Source organism: Odocoileus virginianus, chromosome 23, assembly GCF_023699985.2.
Source record: "Odocoileus virginianus isolate 20LAN1187 ecotype Illinois chromosome 23, Ovbor_1.2, whole genome shotgun sequence".
Taxonomy (NCBI): Eukaryota; Metazoa; Chordata; class Mammalia; order Artiodactyla; family Cervidae; genus Odocoileus; species Odocoileus virginianus.
In genome coordinates this window covers 5,923,676-5,944,102 of record NC_069696.1, presented here as the reverse complement: position 1 = coordinate 5,944,102, position 20,427 = coordinate 5,923,676, and the positions used below count along the sequence as shown (strand labels likewise).

Below are 20,427 nucleotides of genomic sequence, written 5' to 3'. Positions count from 1 at the left end.
TGCCCGTATTGAAAAGAAAAAAGGCTGATCACCAGTACTATAACTTAAGAAGAAAGAAGAATAGGCTAAACCAAAGTAAACAGAAGAAATAATAAAGATAAATCAATAAAACAAAAAAGATTTTAAAAAGAAAATGAACAGTAGGTAAGGTTAAAAGTTGGTTCCTTAGCAAACATTTTAAAAGTTGATAAACCTGTAGAAAGAATCAACTTCTAGAGGGACAGACACAGCACAAATTACAACATCAGGAATGAAAGTGGAAACATCACTGTAGATCCTACAGATATTAAGAGGATAAGAGAATATTATGAATAGCACTATGAAATAAATTTAAAAACTAAAACAGACGAATTCCTTGAAAAATGCCAAAATGACTTACCAAAGTCATGACTTAAGAAATAGACCATCCAGGAGAAAAAGGAACCCTCCTACACTGTTGGTAGCAATGTAAATTGGTACAGCCACTATGCAGAAAAGTTTGGCGGTTTCTCAAAAAACAGAGAATAGTGTTAACATATGATCCAGCAATCCCACTCCTGGTACATATCCAGACAAAACTATAATTCAAAAAGATACATGCACCCCTTATGTTCACAGCAGCACTATTTATAATATTATAATATTATTATAATATTTATAATAGCTAAGACATGGAAGCAACATAAATTTTCAACAGGTGATTGGACAAAGATGTGGTACATAAAAACAATGGAATGTTACTCAACCATAGAAAGAATGAAATAATGCTATTTGCAGCAACATAGATGGACCCAGAAATGACCATACCAAGTGAAGTAAGTCAGACAGAGACAAATACCATACGATATCACTTATGTGAAATCTAAAAGAAGACATAGACTTACCTATGAAACAAACTCACAGACATAAAAAATAGGTATGTGGTTGCCAAAGAAAGGGGGTATGGGGGGAGTGATGGATTGGGAGTCTGGGATTAGCAGATGCAAACCGGTATATACAGAATGGATAAACAAGGCCTGTTGTATAGCACAGGGAACTATATTCAATACCCTGTGATAAACCACAGAAAAAATGGAAAAGAATATGAAAAAGGATATATACATATGATTGAATCACTTTCCTATACAGCTGAAATTAGTGCAATATTATACTTAAATAAAATTTTTTTAAAAAGAGGAACTTCCTTGGTGGTCCAATGCTTACAATTCTACCTTCCACTGCAGTGGCCGCAGGTGTGATCCATGATCAGGGAACACCCCACATGCTCGCTAGTGTGGCCAAAAATTAAAATTAAAAAAAATTTTTTAAAGAAATAAAACACCCAAACAGCCTTAATCTATTAAAGAAACTGAATCAATATTACTCAAATAAAACCTTGCATAAAGAAAACTACAAAATCCAAAGGCTTTTAGTGGTGAACTGTTCAAAAGAAATTACAGAGACTTTTTCAGAAACCAGAGGAGGGAAACGCTTCTCAACCCATCTGCCAAATCTGACAAAGACTTCTATGCAAATAAAAGTACAGGCCAATATTCTTCAACAACATCCTCAAAGCAGCAGCAAATTGAGTTCAGCAAGAGACAAAAGGGACAACACTTCATCACTCTTGATGGTGTAAGGCTGTACACTTCCCCCAAGATCAGGAACAACACCAGAGTCGTGACCAGCACAGTGTTAAGACAAGAGAAGGAAACTCTTGGGGCAGAGGCTGGCACAGAGGCTGGAGCAGAAGAAGACAACAGAAACTCATCAGTTACCTGTAAGACCAATGAATCAAGAGGCAGGTTCAGGAAGCCTCAGTAATAAGGTCAACATAAAAAAAATCAATTGAATTTTACAAATAACGGCAACAAGTAGCTGGAAAAGATAAAAGCTCAAGCACAAATGGAAAGATGCATAATATCTTTACACTGAAATTATACAATATTCCTGAAATTAAAGAAGATAAACAAATGGTGAGATATATATCATGGTCAAGGATTGGGTAATTCAACATTGGTTAAAGTGTCCATTTTCTGTAGCAGGCCTTTTCTGGGGGGTGGCAGGGCTGACAACTTGATTTTTAAATTTATATGCTAAGAACCCAGAATAGTTAAAACATTTAAAAAGCAAAACTAAAATATAAAAAAGGTGGAGAACACTCTCAATTTCAAGACAATCTGATACTTGACTAGACTGAACATACATGAAATTTGTAAGTAAAAAATGTGGACACTGATCTTCTGCTTCACACCATAGACAAATACTAACTCAAAATGTATCATAATGTCAACTGTAAGAAGTTGAAACTATAACACTAAGAGAAAACCTCAAAGAAAATCCATTGACATTAAAGGTACATCCTGATTTGGAAATATTAATAACATACTAGAAAAAACTGATAAATTAGACTTCAACAAAATTAAAACTTATCATTCTTTAAAATATAAAACAGTCATAGGCTGTTATTTACCTAATCATTAGGGAAATGCAAATTGAAACCACAATGAGTTACCACATTACATGCAACAGAATCAGTAAAATGAAAACTTGGGTAAAATTAAAAATAACACATATTGGCAAAGATATGGAGCAACTAGAGTGGTCAAGAAAACAAGTCTGGCGCTTTCTTAACATCAAACACACTCTCCTATGGGATCCAGCAATTCCCAAGAAAATGAAGAGACGTTCACAAAACTTCTGTGCGGATATTCACAGCGGCTTTATCCTTACAGCCCCACCTGGAGGCAGCACACAAGTCCACCAATTAGTGGACAGAACACGAGATATTTTTGCACTGGATACAACTCAGACTCCTCCCTCAAAGGAAAAAAGTACTGACATGAACAGCAGCATCAGCAAGTACCATGTGCTCTGGGCTTCCTGAAAGAAGCTGGACACGCAGAGTGATCCCAACCAGAAGAAGCTCTGCAATCAGGCAAAACAACCTGCATCCATAGGAACCAGATCACTGTATTGGATACAGTGGGTTTCTCTGGGAGGGTGGGGGTTAGATTTAGTGCAAAGGGGCACTTTCTGGGGAGATGGAAATGTCATATTATCTTGAACAGCATGCTGACTGAGTTCATGGAATTAGAAAAAAGAACTTATTTTTCTAAAAACAAGGGCATGCAAACTATGACCCATGGACCAAATCTGGCCTGAGTGTCTCTCTTTAGCCTGTAAGCTTAGAATGTAAAAATCATTCTTTTTTAAAAGTTCAGAGAAAAAAGAAATCAAAAGAATACTATTTCATGACATACAAAAATAATATAAAATTCAAATTTCAGTGTCCATAAACCTCTAAAAAACAGCCACAGGGACTTCCCTGGTGATCCAGTGGCTAAGACTCGCGCTCCCAATGCAGGGAGCCTGGGTTCAATCCTTGGTTAGGGAAGTAGATCCCATACGCCATAACTGAGACACGGCACAGCTTGCTAGTTAGCTACCTAGCTAGCTACTTAAATAAATGAGTAAATGAGTAAACACCCACATCCAGTATCAGACATGAAGCATTGCTCTCCCTGCTACTAAAAGCTCCAGACTGCTCTAAGGATGTCATAAATAATTTAATCTCACTAAATATTATTATTACTAAATAAATTTAGTAATGGGTATGCTTATCATTCCCATTTTACAGGTGAGGCAAGTAATACACAGAGAGATGATGGAACTTTCTTCTCTCTCCTTAGTTGCTAAGTTGTATCCGACTCTTGCAACGCCATGATTGTAGCTTGCCAGGCTCCTCTGTCCATGGGAATCTCCAGGCAAAACAATACTGGAGTGGGTTGCTATTTCCTTCTCCAGGGGATCTTCCCGACCCAGGAATCAAACCTGGGTCTCAGGCATTGCAGACAGAGTCTTTACCAACTGAGCTATGAGGGAAGCCCTTTCTTAGCTCCACATAATAGCTAAGTCTTAGAACCAGGAAAGAAAGCGTTCATTTGTACAAAATCCTCTTTATTTAGGGCGGGATGAAAAGAAAGCCTCCGAGAATACTGAGCACAAATTCACTCTAAATGCACGTGGATACCACTGGAGAGACAGAGTAACAATAACCTTGGGCAGTTCCTTTCAGTGGAAAAGGTAAAATTCATTGTGATGCTTCCTTGTCTGAGTGATCACTGCACACAGGTGTATTTAGTTTGCATAAATTCACTGAACTGCAGAGTAAGGAATGTGCCTTTTCTGTGTGTATTACTACATACCATCATCAACAAGTTTTTAGAAGGCTGAAGCTTCATTTCAGACTAGTTAATTCAACTTGGTTCAACCAGATCTCAAACTTACTTCACCATTCAGAAATATTTTTGTTTCAGTATACTCATCTATTTTTTTTTTTTAACACAAACACTTTATGTTTTCTGAAATGCTGTGACATATCACAGGTGTGCTCTGACGAAGGCTAGAACCAACACTTGCCTCCCTGGACCAGCAGAGAACAGGACCAGTGCTGCCCCACACTACCCCCCAGGACAGGGTGATGGCGAGCGCTGAGGGCAACAAGGGAAGTGAAGGCCCCCGCTCCTTCTGTCCTTCAGAGATGCGCAGTTTCCTCCACAGAACAGGACCAGTGCTGCCCCACACTACCCCCCAGGACAGGGTGATGGCGAGCGCTGAGGGCAACAAGGGAAGTGAAGGCCCCCGCTCCTTCTGTCCTTCAGAGACTCGCGGTTTCCTTCACAGAACAGGACCAGTGCTGCCCCACACTACCCCCCAGGACAGGGTGATGGCGAGCGCTGAGGGCAACAAGGGAAGTGAAGGCCCCCGCTCCTTCTGTCCTTCAGAGACTCGCGGTTTCCTTCACAGAACAGGACCAGTGCTGCCCCACACTACCCCCCAGGACAGGGTGATGGCGAGCGCTGAGGGCAACAAGGGAAGTGAAGGCCCCCGCTCCTTCTGTCCTTCAGAGACTCGCGGTTTCCTTCACAGAACAGGACCAGTGCTGCCCCACACTACCCCCCAGGACAGGGTGATGGCGAGCACTGAGGGCAGCAAGGGAAGTGAAGGCCCCCGCTCCTTCTGTCCTTCAGAGACTCGCGGTTTCCTTCAGCTGCAGCAAAGCCACCAAAACAGTGCTGGCGAAAGGGAAAGCCCTCTGCTCTCGGTTACGCCACCTGAAATTTCAGGACATTTGACTAGGATCAACTCTTTGCTTGCTTTTTAAAATAAATTAACATCTGATTTCAAAAGAAATCGTTCAGGAGTAACTGACACAGTGCTGTCACGAGGAAGAAGCTAATGTTAAGAGGCCGGGCGCCAGCACATGGCTGCGAGAGACAGAACCCATGAGGAGGCAGCTCCGCAAACTGTAAACAAGTATTTCTTGTGCTTGATCATCGCCAACACACCCGTGAAGACAAGGCCTAAGTATGTAACAGGAAATTTCAATACAGACTTCAACTGTGCACAGTAGACTAGGAAAGGCGTGAGCTGGACAGCTTGCCAGGCTGGAGGCATTGGGGCGTCACCTTCACGGCCTCACAGGCCTTTGTGCCGTGCTCGCCTCGCCCCTCAGGCCTCATCCATTCACTGGCTCCTTCCTGGTCTCCCGTGCTCCCTACCCTGGGGACCACACCTCCAAACTTGTCACCCAGCCTGCAAGGCCTACTGGGCTCCCACTCCTGCTGTGCTGTGGCCACTGGATTCCTTGAATGGCTGAGCATACAGAGACAAGTGGGGAAAGAAGGTGGCGGTGGGCCACGCAAGCCGCACACATACACAATGACATCAGCCAAGGTGACAAGAGCCCCCCAGCTGAGGTTGGGCCCTGTCTCCCCTCCAATTGAGAGGTGTCTTAAATGATTTCCAAAGGCTACAGAATGGGGTTTAATCATGAAGTCTCATTTTAGATGGTGGCAATGAACCAAAATTTAATAGGGCCAAAATTCTGCAGCTCAAACCAATTACATTTCTGAACCACACGGGACCTTCTGCAATCCCTACGCTCGGCTCTAGGGCTTCAAGCCCCAGGAGCAACCCTCCCACCTGCACTTCATGAGTGGGTCTGTCCTTCCTGTGTTCACCCACTTATCGGGCTCTGCCTTGGGAAGCACCCATGTGAAGACTCAATTCCCTGGCTCTCTGCTCAAACACCTGAGTGCTCTGCAGACTTTAGAGCACTTGCTGTGTGGCCGGAGCACACACTCTGTGGTGGGACCCAGGACTGAGGGTCCTGAGGGTGTCTGTCCTACAAAGAGCGAGGTGAGGCAAATGGACCCCCTGGACACTGACGAGTCATAGGTGAAAGAAAACCACCCCTGGAATGAGCAGCCTGGAAATGCATTGTTTTGAGTCTTTTTGGGGGGGCCTTGCAGCACAACATATGGGATCTTAGCTGCCTGACCAGGGATTGAACCTACGCTCACTGCAGTGGAAGTATGGAGTCTCAACCACCGGACCGCCAGGGAAGTCCTATATTTCTTTAATCTTAAACGGGCCTTTCTTTTGACTGAATGACAATACTTTCAGAAATTTAAGTAAGAGCATAATTCACTAGGTGTACAAGCTTTTATGTGAGATATGTTTATAACAGTTAAGAGTTAAGGCACAAATGTTCATCTACTAAATTGGAGTATTTGACAATCCTATTTAGAGAAACAATAGTTTTGATAACTAAATGTAAGATATGAAAAAGTGAAATTATATACACAGTATGACTACAACAGTGCTTAAAAAACAAAAACTCTCAAGCTCAAAAAGCAAACCCTTCCTCATCGGGTCTGAGTGATAAGGCATACGTTTCCTTCTGCTCTTTGTTCAGCATGACAGCCTGGACGCCCCTGGGGACGGACAGCACACTCACAGAGCAACCAGGAGACCACCCCCACCGTGTCAGGGCGGCTGAGCACCACGATGGATGCAGGAGCAGGTCATGGCCCTCTCTCAAGTTATACCCACATGTTGACTCAGCCCTGACGGGCCCCCAAGAGTGAACTTACTACAACAGAAATATTTTACACACCGTCTTCTGTTAACTGTCTGAAAACTATAAACCGTAACACCCCGAACTTTTGTTTGGACAGGGGGACCAGGACTGGGAACCCCATCCAGTCTCTGTTTCCCAGAAGTGTCCCACAATTCAGTGCCATGGGGAACAGGATAAAAAGAATGGCTACTGAGTCCCTGGAAACAAGGGGCGAGGCCTGAGCAGAAGAGCATGTACTTGCCGACAGACACAAAATTCAGCTCCACGTTTCTACGTGTCTCACATGTAAGGGAACATGTGTTCTTGGCGGCTAAGGTGTGAGAGGCCCAGAAGCTCCATCTCAGAATGATGCTACTGTTCACAGCAACAAGAGACACAGACCCAGGGGCAGAACTACAGTTAGAATCTCATTTTGTTAGGCATCATTTTACCAATACTGGAAATAAAGATGAGAAAGTAAGGCCTACACTGAGAGGAAAACACTGCGTGTTTCCACATGGAAAACACTCCATGTGACTCTGGTAGCTGGGGGACCTAAGAATAATGGCTACAGATTTGTGGGAGTGGAAAAAAAGACAATAAAATGAAAACTCAGCTGCAAAAGCAGCCAAAGGCAGGGCCCAGAACCACATGTGAATACACTGTACATCTTGGCTGATGATCTGCTCAGGTGTGCTCCAGGAGATATGAAACATCACCAGGACTAGTTAGTCCTTCCACTGCCAGAAGAGGTATGACTGGGGTTACTCACGTGATGTCCCTTCGCTGATAGCAGCCCTGGAGCAGGCGGGCGATCAGGTCGCTGATGAACTCCACGTCATCTCTGTGGAGAGCTGCTTCTAACTCCTGAGGAGGCGGAGACAGGGGTGAGAGCTCAGACACAGAGGCAGACCCCCAACACACCGCCAGCGGCCCTCCCCCCACACCACCAGCGCACGGCACTGTCCTTTCTGGCTTGGTGCAGCTCTTTGGTTTTCTAGGCGTTTCCTCCCCTACTGCTCTTACCAGGCTCCATTTCTTTCATCTGCACAGGCAGACACCTCTTTTTATAAGTCAGTGCCATTGCTTCTCGGCCTTTTGGCTAAGATCAGGTATATAAGTCAATGTCAGCACAGTCACAAAAGAGTTTAACTTAGTAAACAGGCTATAATGCTTTCTATTTTAATGCAGGCGTATAAAGGAGCAGATATGTAAATTGATCAGAAAGCATTCATTTACTGTAGAGTTTCAACAAGTAAGCCAATTGCAACAGCTCTTCAGAACCATGCCACTTGGAATGTTCTGTGCACATACAGCCTCTGAGGCGCTACCCGTGCGGGGCTGGGGGGTGAGTTCCAGGGGACGGGCAGTGGGATTTAGGCAGAGACGGCACACGTAAGCTAAACAAGGGCTCACTGAGGAGCTACAGGAACAGAGGTGGCAGCCGGCATCTGGGGGATCCTATTCCTCTCCTTCTCAAGCTCCCACAGTGAACAGTCACCACTCCCAGGACACAGGCTCACGTCCGGTCCACCCGGAGGCTGTCCACCTGCTCTGCAAGCCGACTCCCCAGGGTCCACTCTGCCGGTGGTGTGGCCGGCTCATAACCAGATTCTGAGGGTCTTGTAAGTGGGTCCAAAAGCACCAAGGGCACCAAAGACCAGCTTCGGATCTCCACACTGAGGAGCAGGCAGTGTACACAAGAGGAGGTCCATGTCTACTAGAAATACAGGGAAGGTCTTTTGCTCAATATTTTAATTCTTCTGTTTTATTATTCTGTGTTCAAAAGCTCCTAAGTTTGTAAACGCCCCGAAAACGTCACGTGAGGCAAGCGTTACTAAGCACACTGACCAACAGAAACAAACAACTGAAACCTCCCTGAGACGGAAGGGGCCCTGGACTCCTCGAAAGCCAAGGCCTCAGTGTGAAAACACTGTGCCAGCCTGAGGGCAAGCATGGCCGTGATGTGCACTCCAGTCATAGGGGCGCCTGCTCTTCTGGGCAGACACCAGGGATGCTGAGCCCGCTCTTCCGAGAAGTGGGTGGGCCTGAAATATCTGCCATGTGAGTTCTGAGTAGAACTTTAACACTTATGAATACAAGTCCCACCCTGCCTCCCATGTCACCCACAGGATACCGAAACACACAAAACACAAAATTCCTTTGTAGACGTATTTCTACAATTTTGTGCCTCAAATTCAGAAGCACCTAGAAAAAACAGACCAAATCAGACACGGTGACTTGGGAAAGACACTTTCCCCGGGGCCCTGCAGGACACAACCCGCAGAGTCACTGCTCCATCAGGGGCGGTGGCGCTGCCACTGGACCCAGCTGTCCTCCCCGCAGCGGCCACAGGTGACCAGGGTCCCTGCACAGCCTCCGCTCTCACGGCCCTGTGCCCAGTGTCACAGAGAGACAGCAGAGAAGAAACAGGACAGCAATTTTAATCCCGCTGAACAAACAGAGGACTGGCTTATCAGTTAAAATTTTTTCACTTCAATGGATACAGAGTTTGAGATTTACAAGATCAAGTCATTCTGGAACAGATTCATAACAACACAAAAATACTTAACACTACTGGAGTATGTGCACTTACACTTAACACTACCAGACTGTGCCCTGACACCTAACACTACTGGACTGTGTAAGCTAACACGTAGCACTACTGGATGGTACCCTGACACCTAACACTACTGGACTATGCCAGGGTCACGCACCACCACCAGACTGTTAGCTTACATTTAACACTTCTGGACTGTGTACACTAACACGTAACACTACCAGACCATGCCCTAACATGTAACACCACGGGACTGGGTGCACTTACACCTAACACTACTGGACTGTGCCCTGACACCTAACACTACTGGACTCTGTAAGCTAACACGTAGCACTACTAGATGGTACCCTGACACCTAACACTACTGGACTATGCCAGGGTCACGCACCACCACCAGACTGCTAGCTCACATTTAACACTTCTGGACTGTGTACACTTACACGTAACACTACTGGACTGTGCTGCTGCTGCTGCTAAGTCGCTTCAGTCGTGTCCAACTCTGTGCAACTCCATAGACGGCAGCCCACCAGGCTCCTCCGTCCCTGGGATTCTCCAGGCGAAACTACTGGAGTGGGTTGCCATTTCCTTCTCCAATGAGTGAAAGTGAAGTCGCTCAGTCATGTCCAACTCTTCGCAACCCCATGGACTGCAGCCCACCAGGCTCCTCCGTCCGTGGGATTTTCCAGGCAAGAGTACTGGGGTGGGGTGCCATTGCCTTCTCACTGGACTGTGCACTTGCACATAACACTACTGGACTGAGTCCTTACAACTAACACTATAGACTGTACTTAAAAGTTAACCACAGTAGAGTTTATGTATCTTTGACCACAATTTGGGGGGTCGGGGGGAGAACTTGCCACATTACAAGTATCCCAGGCAGACGCTGTGGTGAGTTAAATGAGGTGACACTTATAAAAGCCAGACCAGCCTGGTGCGCAGTGAATGCTTCATAACATGTGAGCACTGCAGTTATCTCATTCTCAAGTGACAGTGTGTAGAAAAAAACAGACTGAAGAAAGTGGTCTTTTCAAAAATCAGATTTCTGAACAATAGAAATTTAAACTTTCTTTTAATACATGGCCTGTATGCATAATGTTTTTGTTGTTGTTGTTGTTTTGCATGATGCTTTTGAACTGTGGTGTTGGTGAAGACTCTTGAGAGTCTCTTGGACTGCAAGGAGATCCAACCTGTCCATCCTAAAGGAAATCAGTCCTGAATATGCATTGGAAGGACTGATGCTGAAACTCCCAATACTTTGGCCACCTGATGCGAAGAGCTGACTCACTGGAAAAGACCCTGATGCTGGGAAAGACTGAAGGCAGGAGGAGAAGGAGACGACAGAGGATGAGATGGTTGGATGGCATCACCGACTTGATGGACATGAGTGTAAGCAAATTTTAGGAGTTGGTGATAGAGAAGCCTGGCATGCTGCAGTGCATGGCGTTGCAGTCAGACTTGACTGAGCGACTGAACTGAACTGACACATGAGCCAATAAAACTCCATCCAAATCCAGGTTATTCACAGCTATACCACTTCCACCTTCAGCCCAGAGCCCAGGCTAAGACAACCAGGGTTTTTAAGCACTCTTCAAAAGCCCCGCCCCCGCCGCTCCTCCTCACTCCCCACCCCCTTTTGTATTCCCTTTTCACGGTGGGCACTGGGCTGTGAGCACAGAATCTGAACTCTGCCAAGAAGCTCTGGGAGGGGATAGGGGGAGCAACCAGCAAATCACCGAGAAGGAATCAAGCAGAGCTCCTGAGCGCCACGCTCACCCTCCTTGCAGCTGGCGTCACAGCTCATCAGGGATGAGCCTGTTCAGCCCTGGGACCTGGCGGTAGCTGCTAAGGAAACAACCCCAGGGTGAGCCGGGGAGTAGTCGGGGAGTAGGGGCCTTGAGCCTGTGTCGTGGAAACTTTTCCCAAAACAGGGAGAACATCCTGGAGAGGCAGTCCAGGAACATCACTAACTCCTCCATGCCAGCACCGCTCAGCAACTGCTCTGCTCTCAAAGCTCACCGCAGGGCCTTCTAGCAGTGGACCCAATCCTGAGACCCCGAATCTTCTTTACCTTGTGTGAAACAAGGTTGTAAAGAGAGAACAACTTTCTTTCCCTCAACTCCAAGGAAGAAGGGAGATGATGGACCTGCATATTCCAGGCACAAAGACCCCGCTGAGTTTCCCCAGGGAGGGCAGGGCCTGAGGAAACAGCCACCTTGGCTGCACTTAATGTAAAAGGCACAGATCTCCCTCACCTGCACAGGGATCAGCTGCAATGCAGCGGGGGTCATGGTCAAAGGTGGGGGCTCCCACGCATGCCCAGGACTGCGCTCACACAAAGGAGGTGCAAAGCAGGCCCTCCGAGGGCCATCCCAGCTGCTCTCTCGGAGAGGCTGCCTGGAGAGTGGGCCCAGGCTCCAGAAGGCACCCTTGGCACTTTGGCAGCTGATGCTTCTAACCTGGTATAAATCACCTTCCTCCCAAAGGCTGCTGAGCCAGTTCACGCCATATCGGCAGCTCTGCGCTGCACACACAACAGCCGTCACCAGTCATGATGTAGGGAGCAACTTTCCAGAAAGCAGACCACACAGCTCCCCTCAGGCTGAAAAATACTGATCAAAGCAATAAATGTATAAACCCCCATGAATATGCTTGTCTGAAAAGGTATAAATTACCAAAACTGGCTCCAGATATTGAAAAAAGGGCCTGAAGTTACACACATCTTCTCCCACAGGCAAGCCCCAGAATACAGAAGTAACTGCTGAGCACTGAAGAGATGGGAGCGTCTCAACAGCCCAGGAGGCCGGTGCTGACGAGCCCGAGACCAGGGTCGGAATCTGGACTTCACACGGAGACTGTGCCCTTGGAACCCACGGCGTGTGGCTCATGTCACAGCTTCCTAGAGAGCTGGGTTTCCTCTGATGGTTTTGTTTTCATAATTGTAATCTGTGATCATTTGGAAAGGTATGCTACTTTTAACATAAACATGTGAATGAATTTCAAAAATAAAACTGGAGATGTCATCAGACAACTTATGTGTAAACTACTTCAGCCAGAAGCCCTAGACCCCTGGAGTTAAGCAGGCCCACTCCTTGCTCACCACTGGATTGGCTAGAAATTAATTTAGATGGAACCAGTGAAATCAGGGAAAGAAGCAACAATCAAGACTGGAAGTTAATCTGGGCGTGGTGTGCAGGCCACAGCAACACAGGGCCAGGGTAAGCCAGTCCCAGACCCAGCCCAAGGAAGACGCCAAGGACAACAGTGAGTCAGGGCAGAGGGGGTGAAAGGGGAGCTGCAGGAGCAGAGTCCATGAGATGCTGCAACTGTAGGCGGAAGGCAGAGAACAGGACGTCTCGGGGAACAATTTTTAATACTGTGCCTCAGCCCCGCAACAAGACAACGGATCTCTAACTGATGAAAAACTGACTGGGGGCAGGGAGGGGACAGAGATAACAAAGCTGGGAAATATCCTGGTTGTTCATGTGTGATCACACCCTGGTCTCCTGGGTGAGAATAGCACAGAAAACTGTACACAGGACTTGGATGTGTGGGGCCCTCTCATCAGCTCGGCCTCCGTGGTCACGTGTCAGGGGGTATCACAAGGGAAAAGGCCCCTGCACTTAAAGACGTGCTCTGTGCCGGGCTCCGCAGCTCATGCTGAGGCTGCCAACAGGCTGCGAGACACCCTCTTGGGGAGCATCACAACTGGGAGGGGGCAAGCGGCCCCCATTCCCAGTAGAGACGGCAGTGATTAAGAATGAGCTTGGTCAGCAGAGGAAGGGCCAGGATGTGAAGAGAGAACACCAAAGACAAGAGCCCTGGAGCAACCAGGCTGAATGATGAAGGTGACTAAAGGTTTTCAGAAATGCCTGCCATCAAGCTACGAGGAGAAATCTGTGAAAATAGGACAAACTAGCAAAGACCCGGCTGTGGTTATAACTGAGAGAACAGTTCTGAACTGAGAAAAGAAAAAGAATGCTCTAATTCGTCTAGAAAATTCTTCAAGAAATGGGAATACCAGACCTGATGTGCCTCCTGAGAAATCTGTATGCAAGTCAAGAAGTAACAGAACTGGACATGGAAAAACAGATTGGTTCCAAATTCAGAAAGGAGTACATCAAGGCTGTATACTGTGACCATGCTTATTTAACGTATATGCAGAGTAATCATGTGAAATGCTGGGCTGGATGAAGCACAAGCTGGAATCAAGATTGCTGGGAGAAATATCAATAACCTCAAATATGCAGATGACACCACCCTTACTGCAGAAAGCAAAGAAGAACTAAAGAGCCTCTTGATGAAAGTCAAAGAGGAGAGTCACAAAGTTGGCTTAAAGCTCAACATTCAGAAAACTAAGATCATGGCATCCGGTCCCATCACTTCATGGCAAACAGATGGGGAAACAATGCAAACAGTGAGAGACTTTATTTTCTTGGGCTCCAAAATCACTGCGGATGGTGACTGCAGCCATGAAATTAAAGGACGCTTGCTCCTTGGAAGAAAAGCTATGACCAACCTAGACAGCACATTAAAAAGGAGACATTACTTTGCCAACAAAGGTCTGTCTAGTCAAAGCTATGGTTTTTCCAGTAGTCATGTATGGATGTAAGAGTTGGACTATAAAAAAAGTTGAGCGTGGAAGAATGGATGCTTTTGAACTGTGGTGTTGGAGAAGACTCGAGAATCTCTTGGACTGCAAGGAAATCCAACCAATCCATCCTAAAGGAAATCAGTCCTGAATATTCACTGGAAGGACTGCTGTTGAAGCTGAAACTCGAATATTTTGGCCACTTAATGTGAAGAACTGACTCACTAGAAAAGACCCTGATGCTGGGAAAGATTGAAGGTGGGAGGAGAAGGGGATGACAGAGGATGAGATGGTTGAATGGCATCACCAACACGATGGAGATGAGTTTGGGTAAACTCCAGGAGTTGGTGATGGAGAGGTAAGCCTGGAGTGCCGCAGTTCATGGGGTTGCAAAGAGTTGGACACTACTAAGCAACTGAACTGAACCCGTCTGCACGCTGTCTAAAGGAGTACCCAGGTGCTGACCCAGCCCAGTCTCTGGTGGGGCAGGACCCTTCACCAGGCTGGGGAGAAACAACCCCTCTTCTGATTCTCAGCTCCCTGATGAGGACGTGGGTCTGGGTGTCAGGAAGGTGTGTGTGCTGAATGACAGATATCCATTTCAAAGAAATAACAATGTCCTACTCCACAGCACAAGGAACTACATTCAATGTTCTATGATAAACCATAATGGAAAAGAATATGAAAAAGAACACACATATATGTATAAGTGAGTCACTTAGTTACACAGCAGTCATTAACCCAACACAATAATTCAACTATACTTCAATTAAAAATAAATTTAAAAATGTAAACAAACTGCCATTCTGAGACCCTGGGTCCACTGGCCCTGGCAGGTTCTGCATCTACACACTGAGCAGCCAACTGGTCACCTGAAAGCTCCCAAGGCAGAGCCAGCGCCAGGCCCGACGGGAACTTCAGCGACGGGACGGCTGAGAAGTAAGGCAGGAGTGGCTCTGCAGGGCTTGAGAGAGACTCCTCAGCAAAGTTCTCTCACAAAACAGTCATGAGGCTGTCCTGCTGGCTCCAGTGCAAGAGACAAGGGTTCGATCCCTGGTCTGGGAAGATCCCACAGCCCACAGAACAACTACTACTACTACAACAACTACTACTATGGGCCCGTGCCCCGTAACTACTAACTACTAAGCCCATGCTCCACAGCCAGAGAAGCCCGTGCAGCCCAAATCGAGAGCAGCGGCTGCACGCCATACCTAGAGGAAGCCCGCACACGGCAACAAAGACCCAGCACAGTCGCAAATAAATAAATACTTTTTAAGAAAACAAGTTATGTAGAACATTAATACTGATCAAGTTCCTTCTATTATAGGACACTCACCCAACTGTTTTATTTGGGGGTAAGAAATTAACAAAGAGACAACAGCTTGAGACAGCTTCAATCAATACACGTTGTGGCTGCCTGAGAAGATCACTGATTGAATCATTTTACAAGGAGGTTCCCTGGGCTGATAACAAGTGTTGAAAGTCACATTAAATAGAAACATACAAGTGATTATGTTGTAATGACCATGACTATACACCCATGAAGCAACTAAAAGCCAATCTTACTACTAAGCGAAAAGGGACTTGGAACAAAATTTTCAGAAATTAGTATTAAAAGCAGATTCAAAAAGACAGACGTGAGGTTGAAGTATTCTAGAAATCTGCCCTTGAGATCGTCACAACTGATTTTAGCGATGATGAAGAAATTATTTCTGGAAATAAGGATGGGGAAAAACAATTATTTCTAAACTTAAAAATCCACATGTTATCTGTTGTGTGGCAGAAACCAACACAACACTGCAAAGCAATTATCCTCCAATTAAGTTGCTCTAAAAATCCAAAGGTTTATGTAAAGTCCCCAAAGTAAAATTTCCAAACAGAAATTGGACTATTTTATCTGTTATTAGAAGTTTAAATACACTACGACACATATAACAGTCCAAAGTTTGTCTGAATCATCGTGTTATGAAGATGGCGTGTGGTGTAAATTTAAGCACCTGTGTAAAGTCTTCATGTTAATGCTACTGTAGGTGGAATTGGGTCAGAATTCATAATTCCCACTCTTCCCACTTCACCAAAAAGGCAGAGATCATTAATGTCCGGAAAGGGGAAAAAGTATGGGGAATGCTACTGAACAGTGACCCCGTTTCTTCTGGAATGTGGCATAACTGGGTCCATTTATCCCTTATTCAACCTTCAAACAGACCAGAGTCACTGCCCACCCTCTACACCACCAGATCCCCTCCCAACCAGTTACTAACACAAACCCTCCAGGTCACTTCAGATTCAGCCTTTTCATCTCCTCATTTTCCCTCCTGTGTCCCTTCATCCTCCACATAAAACCTGGACCCTTTATCAAGCTGATTAGAAAAACAAGGAAGCCAATATTTTCCAGTCAAAATTTACTGTCGTCTGCAGTGGGAAATGTAAACTACACAGAAGGAGGCAGTTGGAAGGTTTTAACAAGGAAAAAAAAACACCTGAGGTTCTTAAGAATTAGTAGGAGACTCTGGGTTTGATTCAAGAGTTTGACGCAAACCAGCTGGAGAGTGGAGGAGTCACGCAGGCAGACAGTAAAGACAGCGGACCACAGGCAAGGAAAGCACTAACCAAGGCCTCCATGTCCACCTGCCTGGCCACTCCGGCTGCCTCCTGTTGCACACGTGCCTGTGCAAGCGCCTGGAACCTCCAAGCCAGGCCAGGACACCACACAACATCAATCATCATACATCCATGTGAGACTTCACTCCCGAAAGTGTCCTGACTGTTGGATAAATGTTGACAGCTGCCAAAATTACTAATAGCGCGGGGCGGTGGCGACAGCGGGGAGGTGCGGGGGAGAGGTGTAGAGGCCCCCAGAGCAGACCCACCTGTTCAGGGATGCACAGCACCTTCTGGCCAGGCCACTTAGACAATGTACAAATTGGAGTAAAAATGCTCCAGGCATGTGGTCGCCCTGAACACTCTCTCACTAGTCAAGGAACTTCATTAGCTGGCCTTAAGCAACAAGACTCCTGGTTAATTATCTGCCTCAAACTGACAAACCAGTGAAACTGCACTAAATGACTGACTGAACCTCAGGGGTGGTTGAACACAATCTGTGCAAAATATCGTGGCAAGCACCAGTGATATACACGCACCCTCTTTCTGACCAATCTGCACTTGAGCCAGCTGTAAGGCCCAGGCAGGAGGAGCAGGTAAATGGGTCCATGCTCTCCTCTGCCCTAACGTCTCTCCTCTCCCACCTCTGCAGGCTTCCCCTCCACCACCTTCCACTCTCCTGCAGGCCTCCTGACATTCATACTCCACTCCCTCCTCAGAATCCCAAAGCCAGGAACCAACAATAGGACCCAACCCCCAGAGGGCCCAGCAGAAGAGCAAGCCCAGCACCACGAGCTGCCCAGTCCCACTGCTCTGGCAGAAAGCCTTTCAGTCACCCCTGACCCTTCTCTCATTTTACAGCCTACACCAGCTGACTCTTGCTGGGTCCCCTCTACCTCCTCCTCCAGCTGCTATCTCAGCATCAACCCTTCAGGGCCTCCTAACTGGACCCTGCCCAGGGACATGACAGGCTCAAGTCAGAACAAAGCTCCAAGGGGACCCTGCAGGCAGCCCCCTGCAGACCCTCAGCCCTCCAACCCCAGCCCCCATCAGCCAGCCTCCTGCCTGCCCCTGGGGGACCCACAGTGCTTCTGCCACAGGCTGGGTGGCAGGACCCCATTCTGCACCTGCAAGGTTGCCCCATCATTGTCCAGTCCACCTACTGGGCTTTATTTTTCTAGTTTACTATCACTTATATATTACATGTTCATTTCTTTTCTTCCTTCCACTGTTATTATGTAAAGCCCTTGAGAAGCTTCCTGATTTTTGCATGTGCCTGTTTCCCTAAATGCCCATGAGTATTTAGCACTTGTGTTTGAAAACTGGTCAGGACCCACAAGCCAAGATTCCAGACTGAAGACTATCAAAAAAAAGAGAAGCCCTAAGCTCTAGCTATCCTGAAGGACAATAATTTAAAATATGAATATGGAGAACCATATAATGAAAATAAAAGCATCTGAAACATTTAATGACCACTTGGGAGTTTGGCCTGAAGTCATCTGTGAAAACTCTTTTCCAAAAATTTAATCTGGAGGAATTCACTTATAAAGCAGGCACAGGGGTTGGTCTCAGGTTAAATTAAGCTCACAGGCTCCAGGAGCCCTTCTGGGATCAGCGCGGTGCAAAACGACCTCAACTGACCCTTTCAATATTTTCTGCATTAAATGGAGAGCTCACGGCGAACTAACCAGCAGTACTTTCCAAAAATCACAGCTATGTCCCCATCTGTATAACAGTTTTAGTCTCTTCAGTTAGAAAGAAGGTCCTTCCTTCATGCGCACCCACCCACCCTGCGGAGAGGGGCTCTCTGAGGTCCAGAGGCAGGCCTGCAAGGCCATGCGCTGCTGCTGTCACTTCCACTTAGACACAGGTCACGCAGCGCACACGTGGTTGGCAGGGGTGTGCAGTATTTCTTTCTCTGCCTGAGGACATCAGCTGTGAACGCTGGGAAAGGGGCCTGAAAAATTACATCTCAGGAGCTGACAGACTATTAAGAAAGACTTACTTTGCTGGACAACTTACTGACATTGGTGAGAGGTAAAACTAAGTAAGCTGTGCAGCAAAACAAGTTGCTTTGAAGGAAAAGAATAAACTGAACCAACAGAGGAGAGACATGCTCCTCCCATGCAATTAACTGAAACTTCTGTACAAATGCAACTTTCTGCTCTGCTGACAAACAACAGTTCGTTACACGCCTGCAGGAGAGACCTTATTTCCTTGATGCTGGGAATGAGGGGGCACCCACAACTGGGAGGAGGGCTGCTGTCCCCAAACAGGTCTCCAGGACATAGCAAAGGAAAGGGAAGACTAATCCAAACCTGACCACCACCTGCTGGTCAGGGTGGAGATGGGAGACCACTAACACTGAAGAAACCCCAAGGGGTCATATCCTAGGCAAGAAAAGTATTTGGTGCAAATGTGACAGATTTCTCTGCCCAAAAAGAAACACAGGATGTGAAATACAGGATGCACCTACAGTATGAGGCACAGAATGTGAAAAGCCACTCAGTTGTGTCCAACTCTTTGCAACCCTACAGACTGTACAGTCCATGGAATTCTCCAGGCCAAAATACTGGAGTGGGTAGCTGTTCCAGTCTCCAGGGGATCTTCCCAACCCAGGGATCGAACCCAGGTCTCCCACATTAACAGACAGAATCTTTACTAGCTGAGCCACAACGGAAGCCCAAGAACACTGGAGTGGTTAGCCATTCCCTTCTCCAGTGGATCTTCCCAACCCAGGGATAGAACCAGGGTCTCCCGCATTCCAGGCGGACTCTATAGCAGCTGAGCTCCCAGGGAAGCCAAATAATACTGGAGTGGGTAGCCTATCCCTCCTCCAGGGGATCTTCCCGACCCAGGGATCAAACCGGGGTCTCCTTCATCACAGGCAGATTCTTCACTAGCTGAGCCACCAGGGAAACCCGATGAGGCATAGACTCAAACCCTAAGTTCAGTTCAGTTCAGTTGTTCAGTCGTGTCCAACTCTTTGCGACCCCATGAACTGCAGCACGCCACATCTTCCCGTCCATCACCAACTTCCGGAATTTACTCAAACTCATGTCCATTGAGTCAGTGATGCCATCCAACCATCTCATCCTCTGTCATCCCCTTCTCCTCCTGCCTTCAATCTTTCCCAACATCAGGGTCTTTTCAAATGAGTCAGCTCTTTGCATCAGGCAGTCAAAATACTGAAGTTTCAGCTTCAAAATCAGTCCTTCCAATGAACACCCAGGACTGATCTCCCTTACGATGGACTGGATGGATCTCCTTGCAGTCCAAGGAACTCTCAAGAGTCTTCTCCAACACCACAGTTCAAAAGCATCAATTCTTCTGCACTCAGCCCTCTTTATAGTCCGACTCACATCCATACATGACCACTGGAAAAACCATAGCCTTGACTAGACAGACCTTTGTTGACGAAGTCATGTCTCTGCTTTTTAATCTGCTGTCTAGGTTGGTCATAACTTTCCTTCAAAGGAGTAAGCGTCTTTTAATTTCATGGCTTCAATCACCATCTGCAGTGATTTTGGAGCCCCCAAATATAAAGTCAGCCACTGTTTCCCCACCTATTTGCCATGAAGTGATGGGACTGGATGCCATGATCTTAGTTTTCTGAATGTTGAGCTTTAAGCCAACTTTTTCACTCTCCTCTTTCACTTTCACCAAGAGATCTTTAGTTCGTCTTCACTTTCTGCCTTAAGGGTGGTGTCATCTGCATATCTGAGGTTATTGATATTTCTCCTGGAAATCTTGATTCCAGCTTGTGCTTCTTCCAACCCAGCGTTTCTCATGATGTACTCTGCATATAAGTTA

The 20,427-nt window shown here is 46.5% G+C and overlaps 1 protein-coding gene across 1 annotated transcript in view; it reads right to left on the bottom strand.

The window, feature by feature from the left end:
* The window catches only part of CECR2 (CECR2 histone acetyl-lysine reader), a 116,974-nt gene that overhangs the window by 33,610 nt on the left and 62,937 nt on the right, over positions 1–20,427 (bottom strand). The window contains exon 2 of the mRNA XM_070453280.1: positions 7,638–7,732. Within this exon, the coding sequence (XP_070309381.1) occupies positions 7,638–7,732 (95 nt within the window). The remainder of the gene's footprint in view (positions 1–7,637; positions 7,733–20,427) is intronic.